At 40.9% G+C, this 16,897-nt stretch overlaps 1 protein-coding gene across 1 annotated transcript in view; it reads right to left on the bottom strand.

Annotated features, from left to right (window-relative positions):
* Nucleotides 1-852: 852 nt before the first annotated feature.
* The window catches only part of htr7c (5-hydroxytryptamine (serotonin) receptor 7c), a 32,685-nt gene continuing 16,640 nt past the window's right edge, over nucleotides 853-16,897 (bottom strand). The window contains exon 2 of the mRNA XM_084946370.1: nucleotides 853-3,052. Within this exon, the coding sequence (XP_084802496.1) occupies nucleotides 2,314-3,052 (739 nt within the window). The 3' untranslated portion in view covers nucleotides 853-2,313. The remainder of the gene's footprint in view (nucleotides 3,053-16,897) is intronic.

Here is a 16,897-nt window from a genome sequence, read left to right on the forward strand (position 1 = left end):
AAGTGTCAAAGTTGCTACAATTCACAGTTTACCACAACAGCTCTTCAACCAAAGCAAGTAACTGTTTTGAGAAGAAAGCTCTGAAAAACCCATAGTAAGTTAGCACCTGTCTGCAAAATGAAAAGTATTACTTTTATGTTCTTTCTCCGACCTTTTTAAGGTGAAGGGTTGTCTGAGTGATCCCTCAAGTATGTTGTCTATGATGCATTTGCCCCTGGTATGGTCTCCTGAGGCAAACTGCTCATGAGGGGCAGCGCTAAGTTTAATTCAAAAGACACCTATAAAGAGCACCACTATACACTGGATAGGGGGGAGGGGTTCATCGGCAAGTGCTTGGAATATTTTTTTTAAATAAATGAGTTTGGCCGTATCATACCTGTGATGTGCAAAGTAATTTTGATGAAACAGTTTGTATGTGTATGTGAGTGAAGGAATATGTATGTACACACAAAATAAAAAGGCTTGTTTGGTGTCAGCCTTAATAATATGATTGGAAAGCCATGTTGTTGGTCTTCTAAGTTGATCTTTATGTGTTAAATATATTTGAAGTGGTGTGATACAGTGACACTCCTCTACAAACACAACCCAAATATGTCTGTACTGAGACATACCTTCTGACCACAAGACAAGACACATCCTACTTTACTCTTCTTCGTCACTGTTTTTCCCTTGGAGTAAGCAGACAGCTGTCACCCAGACTCTGAATAAAAGCATTTGCTCAAAGCAGACTTAACACAAAGGCATTTCTGGGGCAGACGGGAGGGGCAACCATCCTTAAGAATCCTAGCTGTAGCCCAACAGTCTTGGCGATACTGCTTTAAGAAAGGTCACAAATGTATCAAAGACTTCTAATGGGCTTAAAGGTTGGTCTTTATTTCTATGCATGACATACTGGGTGCATCAGGCATTTGAGGATGCTCCATGGGGGCTAGAAAGCAAGAAGACCCATGTTGATTGTCTCCTAAATCACTGCAATCTCAGTCCAAAGAACAAGAACTTCACTGACTTTGCACGAATGGCTTTCACACTAATCTAGGCCACAGTGACATTTTCGGTGTTTCTTTATTTACAAAGTGATGAAATACTTTTACCCCTTTCCGCAACTTCTTTCTCAAGGTAATAACAGAGTGGTCACTCAAAGCGCTCGCACACAGCTGTAGACAGATTGACTTTACACAATAAAAAATAGCATTTCGATACAAAATGATACAGCAGTACACCTTTTTGGGGGGGGAGGAAATGTAGAGCATTTCAAAAAATCGAGGTAGAAAATAAGCACACACTGCTCGACTGATGATATCGGACATGGGTTCGTACAAGTCACTGAGGAGATAAAAAGGAAATGTACTGAACTGGGTGGGGCACACATCCTGATTGAAAAGAGAGATAAAAACACTGTCAACAACCAGTGAGGAAAATGAGTCTTAAGAATGTGGAAATTCTAATTATTAAAGTGGAAACGTTTAGTTTGCTCCATTTACCAAGTAAGCCTGGAGAAAAGTGAAAAGCTCCACAGTATCATGGTTTCTGTGCGATGCAGTGTCTGGGTCACCCATGAAACACCGCTGCCACCACTTCTGTTTTGATTTATGTATACAGTGGCATGTAAGAAAATATGTTTCATGCAGACACAAAACAAACTACCTTCAAACACTGAGAAGTTCTCACTATGTTGTGTTAAATCAGCATTTTCCACCCCACTTTGTTCTACTTAGAATCACCAGATTTTAAACAACTGAGTGACATCTACGGTGCTCAAAATAAATTCAGTCGGAGGACCAGCTTGAAGGATCTGACTTTAGATGGCGTGATATAACTTTCAGTCCTGTAATATGCCTCAAAGTGTTTACCTCCCGTTTGAAAAATAATCATCGGGGATTTGCGTGGATACACGATGAGAGGGAGATGCTCAGAAAGCCACAAAACAAACGTTATTTGTTATCAAACATCAATTTTGTTAATATACAGAAATCTGCTTGCCTTATGGTCTCTTTGAAAGCCCTAGAATGATTGATTGTGTTTATATGTCGTTTCCTTTGTTACGGCATTATTCCAACATAAATCTGGAACAGGATGGAATTGAGGCATATGCACAAAAGCAGTGTCGACTTGAATAGTCCATCAAGTACGCTCTGTGATTTTCTTTCCAAAAATAGAATGACTGACTCACACACTGAAGTGATTGTGCTGTCTGCAGCGAGCCACTAACACTGACTTTTATCCCGTTAGGCCGTGTCTGTCTGCAGGCCGGCTGTTTATGTGTCGCCCTTTAAGCACCGAGTGTCCAAGAGCAGCGACTTTAACCATTCGGCCTTACACCTTGAGAGCTTCGTGTACACCCACGGCGGAAAGCCGACGGTTGATGTTGCGATAGCGACACCGGAGAAGGTCGCGATAAGTGGAGCGCAGGTCTCGATTGAAGAAGGCGTAGATGAAGGGATTCATTAAGGAGTTGGCGTAACCTAACCACAGGAGCGTGCGCTCCAGCCAGATGGGCACACAGCTACATTCCACTCCGCAGATAAAGGGCCTGGCGGTGGACAGGATAAAGAAGGGCAGCCAGCACACGGCGAAGACGCCCACAATCACCCCCAGTGTCGTGGCCGCTTTTTGTTCCCGCTTGAAGATGGAGATGTTTCTGCGCTCGCGGGTCAGCAGGCGGGACAATGCGGCACACTCCTCTGCCACGCCGGGCGGCTTCAGGCCCTGCATTCGGAGAGCCTCGTTAGCCACTGTTTCGAGACGCTCACGTCGTGAAAGGTCGGTGAAGCGGTGCTTGGCGCCGCTCTTGCGAGCTGCCCTGAAGATCTTGTAGTACATGACCAGCATGACCAGCATAGGGATATAAAAGGCCACAGCTGTGGAATAGATGGTGTAGCCAAAGTCTTGGCTAATGAGGCACACACCGGCTGTGTGGACGTTTTTGGCCCAGCCACAGAAAGGCGGCAGTGTGATGGATGCTGACACCAGCCAGACTCCCAGGATCATCTTGGCCATCAGCTGACCGTTCTGCCGGGCTGGGTAGGTGAGAGGTCGTGTGATCCCCAGATACCTGCGAGAAAAGGAGACAAATGAAGCATCATTAGCAAGTACTAAAAGCATTTGATGTCACATTGACATCTTGTTTTAAACTCCTCATCTAATATATTCTCTCTGTCATCTCAAAAACAAAATCTTATTATTCATTTATCATTTACAATCCACCCTTTTAGGCTTGTAGTGTGGTAGCATCAAAGAAACGTCCCCTCATTTCAAAGACAGACATCTGAATGAAAGGTCTTAAGCGCTGTCATTGCCCGGAGGGTTATTTGCTACTTTTTCTTTGGCTCTTTGAGCTTGGTAAGTAGAGAACGAGCTATCAATCAAACAGGCAGCTCAGTGGTTTCAAATAGCAGCTGGAGGTGTCAGGGGGAAAAAAATAAGGACAAAATGAGGTGTGAAAGGCTCGAATTTGTACAAAACTGGGAAAATAGCCACTATTCACACAAAATGATAAATCTGTGTGTACAACACAGCATGTTTTGGCGGCACGCCCGCAGCACTCATCAGCACCAGATGCGTCATTGATGAAAACTCTATATTCCACTCTCCAGGCTATTTATCTGATTTCTGCTTTGCTGTTAATTCTAACATAAAAAAAACTTGTTAAGGATCGCTGTGATTCACTGTCAAATTACATTCAGTGCTTTTCGACTTGGTCTTTACTCTATTGACAGGTTTTTAAAAGTTCAGCTTGTTCAAGTCAGGTGTAGTTTTAAAATATGACTTCATCTTTAAACATTTTCTCCAGTGGTTGTACAGCTTAGTATTATGCTAGTCACAAATATTACAGAGCTCGCTGCCATCTGCAACTCATTTTCTGTTACCTTCAGATTAAGTAGGGACATTAACAAACTTGGCTGTCAAATAACATTATAACACTCCTCAGAAATCATTTCTAGTGCGTTTTTAAGAGATGCTGGTTGTAGACACATCTGAGTGAAGGTATACAAAATGTCAAAATGCTCTCTAGTCCAGCACCTCTGATGCACACTGGTGCCTATTAACTAGTGTCAACACATAATGCAAGTGGTATTGATCTAAATCAGAATGACTCTGAATGGACACCGGGGCTACAACTAGCGCTTTGCTAGGAGCGCTTTATTATATCCTTTCCTCACCACCAACACACACACAGACATCTAACCCAGATCAGATTTTTTTTAATCGGCATTAAAAAGCCTCACGCCTCGTATCAGAACTGCCACGCCGAATGAAACATCAGTCGTTTATCTGAGACAGGTGTCATTATGTTGTCGCCCATGGCAGGTCTTGTGGGCTGACGGTGGCAGAAAATACTGCGACACTAAAGAAAGAAAGAAAAAGATACAGCTACAACTGGCGACTGATAGTTGCGTTGGTGTAGGTTACTTTTGTCATTGGTTATACGAGACAGTAACTTTTCAGTTTCCATGTAAACTCATGTGCCGCACACCATCACACTGTCAGACTCCAAGATCCTTCAGCTCAGGTTATCCGTCCTCAGTGGACGTTATATAACAACTACTTTGTGTTCATTCTTCTAATCCCTCCACTAATCTGAGTAGTTTACACCCCTCACTTAAAATGTACTTAAGTTTCACAGGGGAGACTAAACACACAGACAACAATGTCAAATGAGTATGAAACAGAGCCAAGATGAGTACGTGCCATGCTTCTACGGAATTCATAATAGATACGCAGTAATGCAACACTCCTCTCTGAATCCATTACTCAGTAATGAAGATGGTGTTTGTGGTGCTTATTTGGGGGGATATTTGTTTGTCAGTGGGGGGTGGAGGGCAGTTCTCTGCCACCATGACTCATCTTCAGACCTTTAGAAGGCAGAGCTGTTTCCAGACACACTCTCATTGGACACACAGTCCTCTCATCGTCCTTCTGGAGACAAATGACTGCTGGTTTGGCTAAGAGAGCACGCATTTTAACACTTCATTACACAGCTTCTTGCATATCTTGCAGCAGAATGAGCTGATGCAAACATCTGTGGGTTTAATCATTCTTATTTTTGCATTCTAAAAATTGAACTTTACTAACCCTGGAGAGGCAGGGTAACAAGAAACAATAACAGCGGCAAAAAACATGTACGTGTAGTTCCCTTTGCCGCGTACGACGTAACAGTGATAGGTTAATATGGCAGAAACATGCATTCAGCTCAGAAATAAAAGTATACTGTTCTTTCTCCCTCTCTCCACTAACTCCTGTGTTCACCAGGTGAACACAGTTAGTCTCCAGCACTGACACGCTGCCACATTATGAGCACTGTCAGAGTGAGACAAAAAACATAAGTGCGCCACAGAACTGAGCTGAGAAACCAAGCAGGATCGCTACAAGGGATGTCTCCCACATTACACACAGTCACTTAATCCAATGTTGATATTAAAATACAGAAATTTTATTTTCATACACAGGGATGTGCAAAAGTCTTGAACCAAGGACCCAGACTTTCATTTTTATTTTTATTTTTTTGCAAGCTTCCTTAGACACTGGCTTCTTTTTAACAAATTTACAGTCAATATATTGGAATTTGTTTTGTTTTTTTATTAAGCTACTTAACACTGACCTGTCACTCATTCAAGCATCAAAAAGTTACCTAACTAAAGGGATAAACCTGTGTTGTCTCTAGACAGACAAGAACCAAATAGCATTTTATGCACTTGGTTACTAAAAATTAAAAATAAATCACATTGTCTTAAAAATATATCATATGTTCTCGTTTCTTTAGCTGAATCTATAAAAAAATGCCAAAGACAGACATAGTTTGACAGGCACAAAATTGTATTTTTGCACCAGCAAGGTGATTCCCAATGAGCTATTATCAAAAAACCTGGTATATCTCACCATGGTGTGCAGTTTATCTCAACAAACTGGAGAGATGGAGGGCCTATAAAACTATCTACAGTAGATGAACAGTATCTGAAAGTCATGTCTTCAAGAAATAGGAAAAAACCCAGCAAAGACCTGACACATGACCTGAGAGATATATGTGGCCCTACAGTTGATCCAGCTACTGTTCACTGAAGCCTCATCAGAAATGGTCAGAGTGAAAGGATGTCTGTCCAGTTCTTAAGCAAGGGAGGCATTGAGAAAGGCTAAGGTATGCTTAATAACACAAGAACAGATCGATTTTTTCAGCATGACAATGACTCCAAACACACTGTGAATGCACTAAAAGAAAAAACACGCACACACACTTCTGACCTCCCTAGAAGCCAGAGCCCGACGTTACTGAAGCTGTGCCTGATCATCTTAACAGAAAAGGGAACAAAAGGCAGAAACATCCAAAGAAGAGCTTTAAATGTCCTTCAAGAAGCCTGGAGAACTATTCCAGAAGACTAGAAATGACAAGAAAGCTTTCCCCAGAGAGTTCAGACTGTGTTGAAGAATAACGGTGGTCATAGCAAATATTGACTTTCAAGTTAGAATTGAACTGTATTTCCAGTTATTTAAAAGGGTTCTTATATAGTGCTTTTTCTACTCAAGCTTTCAATGCACTTTGTACAACATGTCTCATTCATGCTTTTTACTTCATATAAGTGTTTTCTATAAAACATTCACAGTCCAATCTTGAACTCCAGGTTCAAGATCTCGCCCAAAGAAAACTGGAGCAGCCAGACTTCGACCCACCAAACTTCTGAATAAACGATGACCTGCTTTACCTCCCAAGCAACAGCCTCGCCATTTGCATGTTATAAGTAAATTGCTGCATCTATTTCCTGTTTATAGGAAAACATAAACAAGAGGTGGCTCAAGACTTACACATTGCTGGACCATCTGCAAGTCTGAATAGAAATCTAGAGCATTTTTCAAAATGCATACCATATTTGAACCTTGCATTATGATGAAAGCGCAAGCTAAATACACAGTGGCAGTGGATTATAATCACCTCCTATAACACAGTGTGACCTGAACACAATCAGTGATGTTTAATATATTTTTTTATTCACATCTCTGGTAGATACAGCAGCCCTCAGGAATTACCTGTCCATAGGCAACCAGAATGTCCAAGCTAATGGAGAATTCCATTACCTCCACTAGGCTACCCCATAGAGCACAATATAGTGTGCTATTTTCTGCTCTGAAACACTGTAACTGGCCCTCTTGTGCAACAGTCGTCAGTCATCTCCAGGAGAACCTCACAAACCTTTTACTTCTGAGAGGGGAAACATGGTGAAATATTTATCCAAGCCATTGGCTGAGACACAGGGTGGTAAATTTGGAGCTCTGTGTCTGTTAGAATACCTTTTTTCCCACAGAAACTTTCCACTGAAGTCCCTTCACTAAGCCATTTATAATTCTTATATCAAGCACAAATGTGCAGGGAGGGGGTCAACATGAGTTTAAAAATTTTAAGTGTTGCCCGTTTTTGGAAGATCTCTGTATTCGTCTGCGTGTGATTTAAGCGAGCGGACAGAGCGGTGCAGACGTCACCTGAAATCAAACCGATTTTTGAGAAATGCAGCTTCATTGCTTTGTGAGTACTGGCCGCTTTCACACTTGGTTTCATTTATCTAAAGTGAACGAGAGTGCTGAAAATGGGAAGATCTCAGAAAACACAGTTCAGTGTCCACTCGAGTGTCAGCTGTGTGCAAGATATACCGTAGAAAAGCTTGTTTGCTTATTGATTTGTTAAGTACACCGTGTTGTAATAAAGGTATTATGAGCTGGACTAGCTCTAAACAAATGTAAGGTTTGACCTCTGGATAAAAAATAATGATAATTTAAAAATAAAATAAAGAGTACAGTTGTTCAACACATGCATTTATTTATTCTGAGCTTTCTTCAGCTGAAGCACAACGGATGTGTTCAGTGAGAGCTCTGGAACATTTCTCCGACATCTGACAACGAGTCAAGTCCTCAAGGAGCGCTTCAGCTCTATTTGAGGAAGCACCATAAGACAGAAATTGAGCTGCTTTTCTTCTGACAGAGCACGACGTGAATTTTCAACAAGAAAGCAAAGGAGCAGCTTCGTCTTTTTCCGGGTTTTACACACAATTAAGCATTTTTGTTCTAACTCACTTATACCTGTTTAGGTCAGGTTCTGTTCTCTTGCCTGATTTCTGCTCATGGTGAGGTGAGAATGAGTGAGTAAAATAATAATAGAGCTGTTTCTTTAATCACATTTAGACTCTTACATAAGCTAAACTGAGTCATCCCTGGACAGACACACTTCTTCCCTCAGATTTGTGTATTACCTCCAGCCAGTCTGTGAATAACTATTATTTTATTTCAGCCAATGTGTCGAGGAGGGAATTGCTACTTAAGGCAATGATTTTTTTTAAGAGAAAAAAAAGTTGATAAGCCAAATTTATGCAAACTTTATAGTTACTGACAGCAAACATAACACCTTAATTTTCCTTTTCTTAAACTAATAAGACAAAAAAGTGTTGAGGGGGTGACTGCAGTTTTGTTTTGTGTTTTTGCATTTCACACACACACACAAGATGGCAATGCTGGACCGAAGCTTTAGTCCAACCTGAAACATTTAGACAACTTTTACACATTAATAGTTTCTTTGCGACCACAACATTTTGACAATAATCTGCATTTTGATCTTATCTAAGCTAACACTTTGCAATCTTCAAGGTGCTGGAAACATTCCTCAGAGGTTTTTTTTCCATAATACCATGATTGCATCTCACAGTTCATCCACATCCATGATGTGAACCTCCACTGCATGCCAAAGATGCTGTGCTGGATTGGTGACAGTGGAGGCCATTTGAGTGAACTCACTGCCATATTCAAGAAACTAGTTTAAGATGATCTGAACTCTGTAACATGGTGCGTTATCCTCATGGAAGCAGCCATCAGGAGCTGGGCCCACTGTGGTCTTAAAGAGATGGATGTAGGACTTAAACCATGCTCAGTTGGTTCTAAAGTACATCCCTTACACTATTATACCATCACCACCAGCCTGAACTGTTGATATAATTCGGACCCCATCTCAGTTGACTCATCAGACCAGGCACTGTTTTACCAGTCTTTGTTTTTTTTTGTCCAGTTTTGGTGAGCCTGTGTTGTAGCCTATTCTTAGCTGACAGGAGCGGCACCCAATGTGGTCTTCCAGCCCATTCTCACTCTCGAGTAACATCCCAACGATGTTTCACGTCCCGCGGTGTTCCTGAGGAACGCGAAAGGTGACTTAAAGGTGATTATGCTACACGCCGGGTTATTGGTGAAATCCAGTAGAATGATGGTCCCGCAGTAATACACATTCCAGCCATGTATTCCAGCCCTAACCCTAACCTTATCCCTAACCATAACCTTATCCCTAACCATAACCTTATCCCTAACCATAACCTTATCCCTAGCGTTACCCAGCAATTTAATGACATTAAATAGTGTTTTCCAAAGTGATTTAAGTAAAATGAACAAACATGTGTAGATTGATTCCAAACAGTTCTCATGTTTCCTAATTTTTCCGATCTCGTCACTTATGGACATGTTGCGTGCCCGGAAGTGTAATATGTTGACGATTTGTCACCTAGCGTAAAATATTACGCTTTGGGAGTGAGAACGTGTTGGCTCTTCTGTTGCTGTAGCCTAGATTCAACATGTTGTGCATTCAGAGATGCTCTTCTGCATTCCTCAGAGATGCTGTTCTGCATTCCTCTTCTGCATTGTAACAAGTGGTCATTTGAGTTGTTGTTGCCTTTCTATCAGCTTGAAGCAGTCTGACCACTCTGGCAACAACAACGCATTTTATCCCTGAGAACTTTTTCTTGCTGGTTAGTTTTTCTTTTGTGGACCGTTCTCTGTGAACCCTAGAGATAGTTGTGTGGGAAAATCTCACCAGATCAGCAGTTTCTGAAATACTCGAACCAGCCCATCTGGCACCAACAACCATGCCATGTTCAGAGTCACTTAAATCACCTTTCTTCCCTATTCTAATGCTCAGTTTGAACTCAGCAGGTCCTCTTGACCAAGTCTAGATGCCTAAATGCATCAAGTTGCTAATAGGTATCTGTGATATTTGTGTTAAGGGGCAATTGAACAGGTGTACCTAATAAAGTGGTCAGTGAGTCTATATAACTTCTTTTAATCTGACTGAATGTTAAACTTATACCCCTCTAGCGTTCATTTTTTTTTCTCCAGTTCAGCTGCATTAAAAGGTGTATACCATGGTAGCCACACTGACCCATGTTATAATATTGCAACAGCTGCAATCAAACTGTTACCCACATGTGTATACAGTACCACCCATGTCCAGACTTGTGACTGGTACTGCTATCTATAGCACAAAGTTATGTTATCATTAAAACGCCAACTTTGAAAAAGCACAGTAAATACAGAATAAAGCGGGAATAAAGTTGAATTATTCTGTGTAGGCAAGTCTGGAAAATATTATTTTGGAACCACCTTCCACAGAATAAGGGAGATTTTAACAGAGATTGATTACTACTGTATTGTCCTGTAAGCACTTAACTATCCATGTGGCACCACGGGGAAATGTGAGCATGCTGAACACAGCTCAAGGACAGATCTGAGACAAAAGTTATCTATAATCCTTCTCAACATTCTCAACCTGCTTTGGGGTCCCAAAACAATCCTGGTTTTCAGTGCTCACCGATAACATCCCTGACCCTTTAAAATCTGTTGGATTTGTTCTATTTTGTTAATTATGTAGCAATGAAAACCATTTTCTATTGGTGACCTATTTACAGAGTCATCCTGTATACTTACAAGACACACCTAGCTTCACAAAGCACTTCCCCTCATCAGACTTTAAATCCTTTATGTCTGTTTTACTTCCTCCTAATTGTTGTAAACCCTCTGGGTGGATATTTTATGGCCTTTCCTACACAACTCACCACCTGTCACTATTGGAGGTTTAAGGGCTCTCACGGCAATAGGGATGATGGGCAGCTCTTAGTGCCACAGTGATAAATGAAATCCACTTCCAACAGTCATTGTGTCCATCCCAGTCAGAGCTGGGTGTCCTTGGACAACAAAGGAAAAACAGCAGAGAACAGAAGAGAGCTGAGCGGGGTAGATAATAGGGTACAGGAATAAAGGAGAATTAAAAAGCTGGGCAAAAAAAATCTGGAACACAAAAGCATTGAGTTAAACCAGAACGGAGACAAAACAAAACAGCTGGGATTAAAGTATCTGAGGAAAGTGCACCAATGAGACTCAAGGGTGGAATATACGCATCCCAACTAAAGTTTTACTGGTGTTCCAGCTAGTCTCAGTCAAAGTCAGTTTGATGATCTTCCCTTTATAATGAGGGCGTGAGAGTCAGTGACCATACAAAAATGTGGATAATGTAGGAGGCACTGCATGGCCCCTAAATCCAACATCAGTGTTGCTCTACATGCAGAAACACGTGGCAACAAAACATACATAAAACTAAAGTACGGAAAAGTAACTCTTAACTTCTTCAAAGGCCTTCAGAGCAAAATGTTGCAAATTTCTAGTCCAGCGGACCTACTTGGGTAAAATTTTAAAAATAAATGAATAAAAGTCAGACTGTTTCGACTAATTCACCAACACCTGCCGCTAGGGCTACATAACAAATAACCAACAAGCTCCACTTCCTTTCGTTTTTTTTTTCTAAAGCACCATTTTCAAGGTCAATAATACCATTTATGTCTTTCCTCGTGTGTCTCTCACTGCTGCTGCTCCTGTCATGTCACGTTATTTGATTTAAACCACTGCTGCCACCATTTTCTGTTGCCGCTGATGTTGTTGCTGTCTGCTATTTCTGGTCAGCGCTGCATCACAAGCAATAACGCACCACTTACATCATGCCTTTATCTATACTGTTACATTACTCTACTGCCATAGTGCAGTCTTTGCAGTTTATTTGAACCAAGCAATTCCCATCACACACATTATTTAACACTGTTCTGTTTTCGCCATGCTCCTCCGACTCTTTGTCCCATCAGACCCCGACAACATCATACGACTCCGACCTCCTGCCAGTGTTTCTGATCTCTTCATCCTGACAATGGAGCCCCAAGAGGACTTTATTCTGCTCTTCTGCTCCTCGGGCTAGTTCCCAAGCACTAAGTCACATCTTTCTGTGCATCATGGCTTGTTGGTCAATCTATCACACACTAGACATTTTATGTATGGCTCAGTTATTTCTATTGCTGGTTGTTTGGCTGTTGGGTAAAGAAGCTGATTTGAAAAAAAAAATACAAATAGCTTTTTTTTTTTTTTTTTCGAACAACACACAGCACAGGTTTTTCACTATATGGAAAAAAGTGGGCCAGACCTCTTAATCTTTGATATCAGGTGTATACTAAACAAAATCAAGCAAATAGATAAACCAAATAAACTGTGAGCTGTAATTTCACAAAGTTGAAGAATTTAGGGGGCTTCGCAGCCGAGTGTGAAGCAGTGGGAATGAGAATCAGCACCTCCGAAGGGTGGCTGGACTCTCCCTTAGAGATGAGGTGAGAAGTTCAGCCATCTGGGAGGGGCTCAGAGTAGAGCCGCTGGTCCTCCACATCGAAAGGAGCCATTTTAGGTGGTTCAGGCATCTAATAAGGATTCCTCCTGGGAGCCTCCTAGGTGAGATGTTCCGGGCATGTCCCACTGGGAGGAGGCCCCGGAGCAGGCCCAGGACACACTGGAGAGATTATATCTCTCGGCTGGCCTGGGAACGCCTGGTGTTCCCCCGGACAAGCTGGAGGAGGTGGTTGGGGAGAGGGAGGTCTGAGCTTCTCTGCTTAGGCTGCTGCCCCTGCTTATCTGCCCCAGATAAGCGGAAGAAGATGGATGGATGGATGGAAGAGTTTAGGGACCACAGCAACTCAGCAACAGACCATATACAGTTACAGAACGGGCTTGCCTCGTGCTAATGTGCATAATGTGTAAAAGTGTCCAACTCTCTCGACTCAGTAACTTGTCTCACATTAACATCAGCACAGAAACTGTGTACCAAGAGCTTCATGCTGTAAGCTTCCAAGGCTAAACAGCTCCTGTCAGTGTAATGTTTAAGTGGCCCTGTACTTATGTCCATGTAATCTATCTGTCGTGCCGCATTTACTTAAAATCTCTGGTAGAGGTTAGACAAATTACATCTAAGGTTTGGTTGCATCGAGGTTCAATTAGTCCTTTAGCTGTTTAATAAGCAGAAAGTCCTCCTTATCTTTCAGTTTTTGGTTCCTTTTGGTATCATTTGTAACATTTAGAATTACGTGTTCAGCATGTCTGCAATAATTGTGACTTTGATACACATATGAGACAGTTTGCGGCACGTGTGACCTCTGTTAGCTAATAGATGCTAGCTGACCGCTGACATAGCTAGCAGCCTATTAGCTGTTTAACAACATTTGGGTGTTAAGCAGCTAATAGGCTTACCTTTGTAGCAATGTTTTAGTTATTGCTGTTTTGTTAATACCATGGCAATTGCATTTTAACAGCTCAGAAGCAATTTAGTGATTACTTTGTTGCCTGGCGTTAGAACTTCACAATCGCGGTATTTGTTATGACATTACCTTCTGATCCTTGTGCTTGCTCTCCAAGTGATCGCTGTTAAGTGACTTGTTTTGCAGTCTCATAAATTTTTGGTTCAGATCATATGTCTTTCTTCTGTTTTTAATTAATGTTCATGTAACAGAGGCAAACTGGTCTCAATTTGTTTCAGCTGCACAGCCTCACCTATAAATAACTATTATGTAAGTAAAAAATAATGAGGTTAAGACAGAATTTATGTATGCATGGAGCCTTTTGATTTGGACCAGCACTGTTAGGAAGCTCCTCAGTCCACAAAAACTTTTTCTCAGTTACCTCAATGTTGTGTTTTTTTGTTAGAAATGAGACCATTCTCTCTTCTCTGTCACATTAGTAAATCGCTCCATCTTGTCACACAATCTACTTTTCTTTCCTGAATGGATTTATGCCTGCTTGTTATGCATTTAGCCATTTTCTGCTCCCTGTCAATTATTTAATGGAGTTCCTTTATGGTGGCAGCCATGGCGACCTGATTTGTAATGCAGCTACAAAGCCTCGAGAGGCTTTTGGCTCTCCAAAGGAAATTACATTTGTACATGTGCATGCTTGTCATTGTGCTGCGCTTACTGGCCACCTAAATATACACTTTCAGCTGTGAGTAGCATCTCACTAATAGTCTCAAATGCGAGCTCCCAAAATGTTACGTTAAATATTAAAGAGTGTACTCATTTTCTCTTCATTATTATACAACGAGTGAAGTCTGGTACTGGGAGGTGAATAAGTATGTGCCAGCAAATCCGTCTTCCTTTCCGTTTTTTTCCCTGTCATGATGATGAGAGAGAGCCAGGGTGAAGAGCCCCTCCATCTTTGTCACCTTCCCTTTGGTTCTGTCGCTCTCCCTCTCAAAGGACACCTTGAAAACTAAATAAGCTTAAAGGAAGTCTCAGATGTGGGGGAGGAATCCAAGTCTCCACTTCTTCCCGTTTTTCTTCTGACCTTTGAGAAAAAATGTTAAGCAATTTTAGTTACCAAGGATACCACAGACAGCTCCTCTTTTGAACCGACTCACTTTTTTCCAATTTGGCATCTAGCCAGCAGTTGGTATAGCTGAAGTAGCTGCGCGCCCCATTACACGCCATCATTTCATGCCTCTGCAAATGGAAAAGGACATCGAGGAGGAGCTGTAGCCAACTTGTTCCAGAGTCACAACACTACCGTGCAACATAAAGGCAACTGTTGAGTGCTGTTCTTTTTTCAATCTCTTATCCTCTTACTGACCTTTTATTTTGGGCAGATGAAAATATCAGAGATATTAAAAAGCTTGGCTAAGAGCAAGAGGATATATTTAAAGGCTGTAACCCATGTGAGGGCAAAACAAGACATCATAAAGTTGTTGTAAAAATAAAGTACGCCCTCTTTCAATTATAAGATTTTACATATATTAAAAAATAATCTGGTTCTTGGGTAAATACAATCTCAGATGAGCAACAGAACATGACGTATTACACTGTGTCATTTATTTTAAAAAAAACAGATCAAGTACAGTCTTATCACTTCCATAAGGATTACGAGGGTAAGCAGCAGCCAGGTATAATGATCAAATGCATGTGTGAGCACTTTTATAAAAGCACAAGTTCTGGCACTTTTCTGGTCTGGAGCATTCAGATGTGTTAACACAATGCCAAGGAGGAAAGACAACAGCAATGAGCTTAGATTTTTACAAGTGGAAACATTCAAGACAGTTGTCTATTTTCCCAGCAGATTTAACCCAAGGTCAGACTGTGCTATGAATGCTATGCAAAAAACTCAAGTGCTACATTTCAGCCTCCTCAGGCCTCGATTAGTATATGAAATGTTAATGTTCATCATAGTACAATTATAAGGAGACTGAACACATATGGGTTTGTTTGGATGGGTTGCAAGAAGAAAAGTCTTGTTTCTCTAAAATACATATATATATATATATAGATAGATAGATAGATAGATAGATAGATAGATAGATAGATAGATAGATAGATAGATAGCATGGCATGGCATGGCTTAGGTTTACAAAACTGCATCTGAACAAACCAGAAGACATCTGGAACAATGTCCTCTGGACAGACTAGAGCGAATCCAAATCAGCGTTTGGCCACAATGCAAAGTGCTACATTTGGCGAAGACTAAACACAAGAAACCAGCACAAATACGTCACACCAGCTGTCCGCATGTTGGTGCAGGGGTGATGATTTGAGCTTGTTTTGCAGATATTGGATCTGGGCACTTTGCAGTAATCGAGTCAAACATGAACCCCTCTGTATGTCAGGCCATCTGTCTGACAGCTGAAGCTTGGACTAAACTGGGTCATGCAACAAGACAATGATCACAAGCACAGCAGCAAATAAACAGCAGAATGACTGAAAAAGAAAGTATCACTGTGCTGGCCCAGTCAAAGTCCAGACCTCAACCTGATTGAAATGTTGCGGTGGGACCTCAAGAGGTCTGTCCATAAATGAATGTCTGCAAACCTCACCTGAAACAGCATTGTAAAGAAGAGTGGGCCAAAGTCTTCCACAACAATGTGAGACACTGATAAAGTAAAAACATTTATCTGAGGTTGTATTTAAATAAGGTTACAACCTGGTAAATGATTCTATTTCCTGATATGTAAAACTTCAGAACTGACAGCGTGTACTTTCTCTTTATCATCACTGTACCAAATCAAACTTTATATATATATATATATATATATATATATATATATATATATTGTAAGCTATATAACGTCTTTTATATGTATTTTCTGCAGTCCTGTGTTGTTATTGTTCCTTTGTCTCATATAATAAAATTCAAATGACCTTGCTGTTAAAAGGAGCTATACAAGTACATTCACTAAAGGCTTCTCCCTTTATTTTTATCTATATAGAACAATAGCTCATCTGTGTGCACGAAGCATGATTGGTAAAGAAAAAATGTGCAGGTGTTCTCTTTTTTAGACTCTTATGTGCAAACGTTGCTCATTTATTCATGTGATCATCTTCTCATCCCAATCAGGAGCACAGGAGATCTGAGGGGGGATTGTAATCTTTTAAATGATTCGGTGGCTCTACAGCATGTCTTCTATCTTGTTGGATTTGTCACTTTAATTGGAAAATCTACTGAAGTATAAATCAATTAAGCTGTATTCTATACAGAAAGATTTTGATCAAATAAATGACAAAAGTATGTTCAGCCAGAGGTAATGACATAAGCAAAGATAGGACATGAGTTCAGCAAGATTGATATTAATAATTTCCAGCAGAAGAAAGCAATGAATTAAATTTGATTTTGTACTGGATGACACACATCAGAACATCAAACGTGGAGGTCAAATTCAGTGCACTACCCAGAGATGAAGAAATGACTAATGATAGGAATATTCATTATAGCAAGAATTTTGCTAATCTCATCTAAGGCAAGCCAGGGGGAAAAATATCAA

Source organism: Perissodus microlepis, chromosome 12 (assembly GCF_051167445.1).
Source record: "Perissodus microlepis isolate ML-2025 ecotype Zambia chromosome 12, ASM5116744v1, whole genome shotgun sequence".
Classification (NCBI taxonomy): Eukaryota; Metazoa; Chordata; class Actinopteri; order Cichliformes; family Cichlidae; genus Perissodus; species Perissodus microlepis.